The sequence below is a fragment of the Fukomys damarensis genome, unplaced genomic scaffold (genome assembly GCF_012274545.1).
Source record: "Fukomys damarensis isolate Sample0158 unplaced genomic scaffold, DMR_v1.0_HiC HiC_scaffold_37, whole genome shotgun sequence".
Taxonomy (NCBI): Eukaryota; Metazoa; Chordata; class Mammalia; order Rodentia; family Bathyergidae; genus Fukomys; species Fukomys damarensis.
In genome coordinates, this window is record NW_022900949.1 from 6,636,892 (window position 1) to 6,638,727 (window position 1,836).

Genomic DNA, 1,836 nt, shown 5'->3' on the forward strand with positions numbered 1-1,836 from the left:
GGGGGTGGATGGGATGGGGGGGAGGGCAGATGTCAGGGGTCAGGGGTCAGGAAGACTCACCAGTCCTGCACAGCGGCAAAGGACTCCTGGTTGGCGATGTCATACATGAGCAGGAAGCCCATGGCTCCGCGGTAGTAGGCCGTGGTGATGGTCCTGTAGCGCTCCTGGCCCGCCGTGTCCTGCCAGACAGCAGCTGTTAGGCAGCCACAAGCTGTGCTGCTGCTGACCCAAGCCCTTGGGCCCTGGGGGCGGTGACAGGGACTTGGCACCAGGAGAGGCCCCAACCTGCTTTCCTGACCTCCAGGGGTCACCAGGGGTCCAACGGCACCTGGGCTAGGACCCCGCGCACCACCCTAAACCCCCGGCCGGCTGCCCCGCCCACCCAGATCTGCAGCTTGATCCTCTTGTCGTGGCGGTAGACGGTCTTGACCTTGAAGTCGATGCCCACGGTGCTGACGAAGGCAGGCGTGAAGGAGTCGTCGGCGTAGCGGAAGAGGAAGGACGTCTTGCCCACGCTGCTGTTGCCGATCAGCAGGAGCTTGAACATGTAGTCGAAGTTCTGGTCGGCGGCATCCCGAGGGCCCGCAGCGGGGTCTCTGGCTGATGCCATCTTGGCAGGGGCCTCCTGGAGCTGGGGGTCAGGAAAGCCCTGCAGGGGGAATGAAACACTCTGAGGGCCCCAACGGCTCCACCTGGCGTAGGTTCAAATCCCGGCTCTGTCAGTTGGAGGCCAAGGAACCCTGGCTGCACACCAGCTTTTGGAAAAATGGGATGTCTGTCATAATCCTGACCTGAAAAAAGCAAATGGCTGGGAGCCTAAAAGGAGTTTCTTTAGTCATTCAACAAACACGCACTGAGTGCAGTTCTGCGCCAGGCCCTGCACAATGACATAGCTGCAAATAAGAGGGGACAAAACCCAACCAGGGGGCAGTCACGCGCCTTCCAGTGGAAGGTTATTAATTCACTTCATGGGCAGAAGAGTGCTAGGGATATAGCTGACAGTATGTGCAACTGCTGCTTAATCTTCACGCAAAGGCGAAATTGAGTTTTGTTTGTTTTTGAGTTGCGGGTCTCACGAGGGGGCCCAGGCTGGCCTCCAACTCACAGCCCATCCTCCTGCTTCAGCCTCCCGAGTTCTGGGATTACAAGCGGGCTCCATCACATCCAGCTTGGGGGGAGGGACGACTCCTGTTTCGAGCCCCCCGAGCTCTGGCAAAGGGTTCAAATATGGGGCCGGGGCGTGTGTGGTGAGGACAGGAGTCTCTGGTGGCCACCAAGGAAGTCTCCACGGAGGCCAAGTGGACTTTGCCCCAGGGTGAGCAGCTGGTGCTGCTCAGGTGTGAGCCGGTGCAGGGGGTGCAGGGGGACCCTGGCAGCAGCATCAAGCACCCCTAGGGCTGGGCGTCGACTTTGCCAGGTGCCTGCCCTGCCCCCACCCCGCCCAGCTTAACTCTTTCCTGCACCCCCAGCGCCGGGGGCGCTCTGCGGACAGGCCCGGGCTTACAGCGCAGCTCGGAACCTGCGGTTTCTGTTTGTCAAAGGGGCAGGGAGGCTGGAGCCAGAGCCCTCAGCTCCAAGGAAACGCGCCAGCCACCTGATCACCACCGGTCGGCTTCCCTCTCCTGGTCCTGCTCCTCCAGGCTGCCGCCTCCCAGGCACCCGGCTGCCCCCTCGACCCTCATCCGCTCCGCAGGCCTCAGTTTCCCCAGCCGTGGCCGCCTGGACAGCGCAGGAAGGCCTGCACCAACGCAGAGGAAGCCCAGGCAAAGCTGTTTCTCAATCGCCGCTGAGGCTTTTTTTTTTTTTTCCATTTTAAGCGAGGACCCAGCGGGCCCC

At 61.5% G+C, this 1,836-nt stretch overlaps 1 protein-coding gene across 2 annotated transcripts in view; it reads right to left on the reverse strand.

The window, feature by feature from the left end:
• Rab3d (RAB3D, member RAS oncogene family) overlaps window positions 1–1,084 on the reverse strand; it is a 4,665-nt gene extending 3,581 nt beyond the window's left edge. The window contains exons 1-2 of one of the 2 annotated variants that reach the window (XM_033759583.1): window positions 383–1,084; window positions 87–179 (exon numbers count right to left, since the gene is read on the reverse strand). In XM_033759583.1, coding sequence (XP_033615474.1) covers window positions 87–179; window positions 383–610 — 321 coding nt within the window. In that variant the 5' untranslated portion in view covers window positions 611–1,084. Of the gene's footprint in view, window positions 1–60; window positions 180–382 lie in introns of both variants that reach the window. The other variant, XM_033759582.1, reaches the window with a different exon arrangement.
• Window positions 1,085–1,836: the final 752 nt, after the last annotated feature.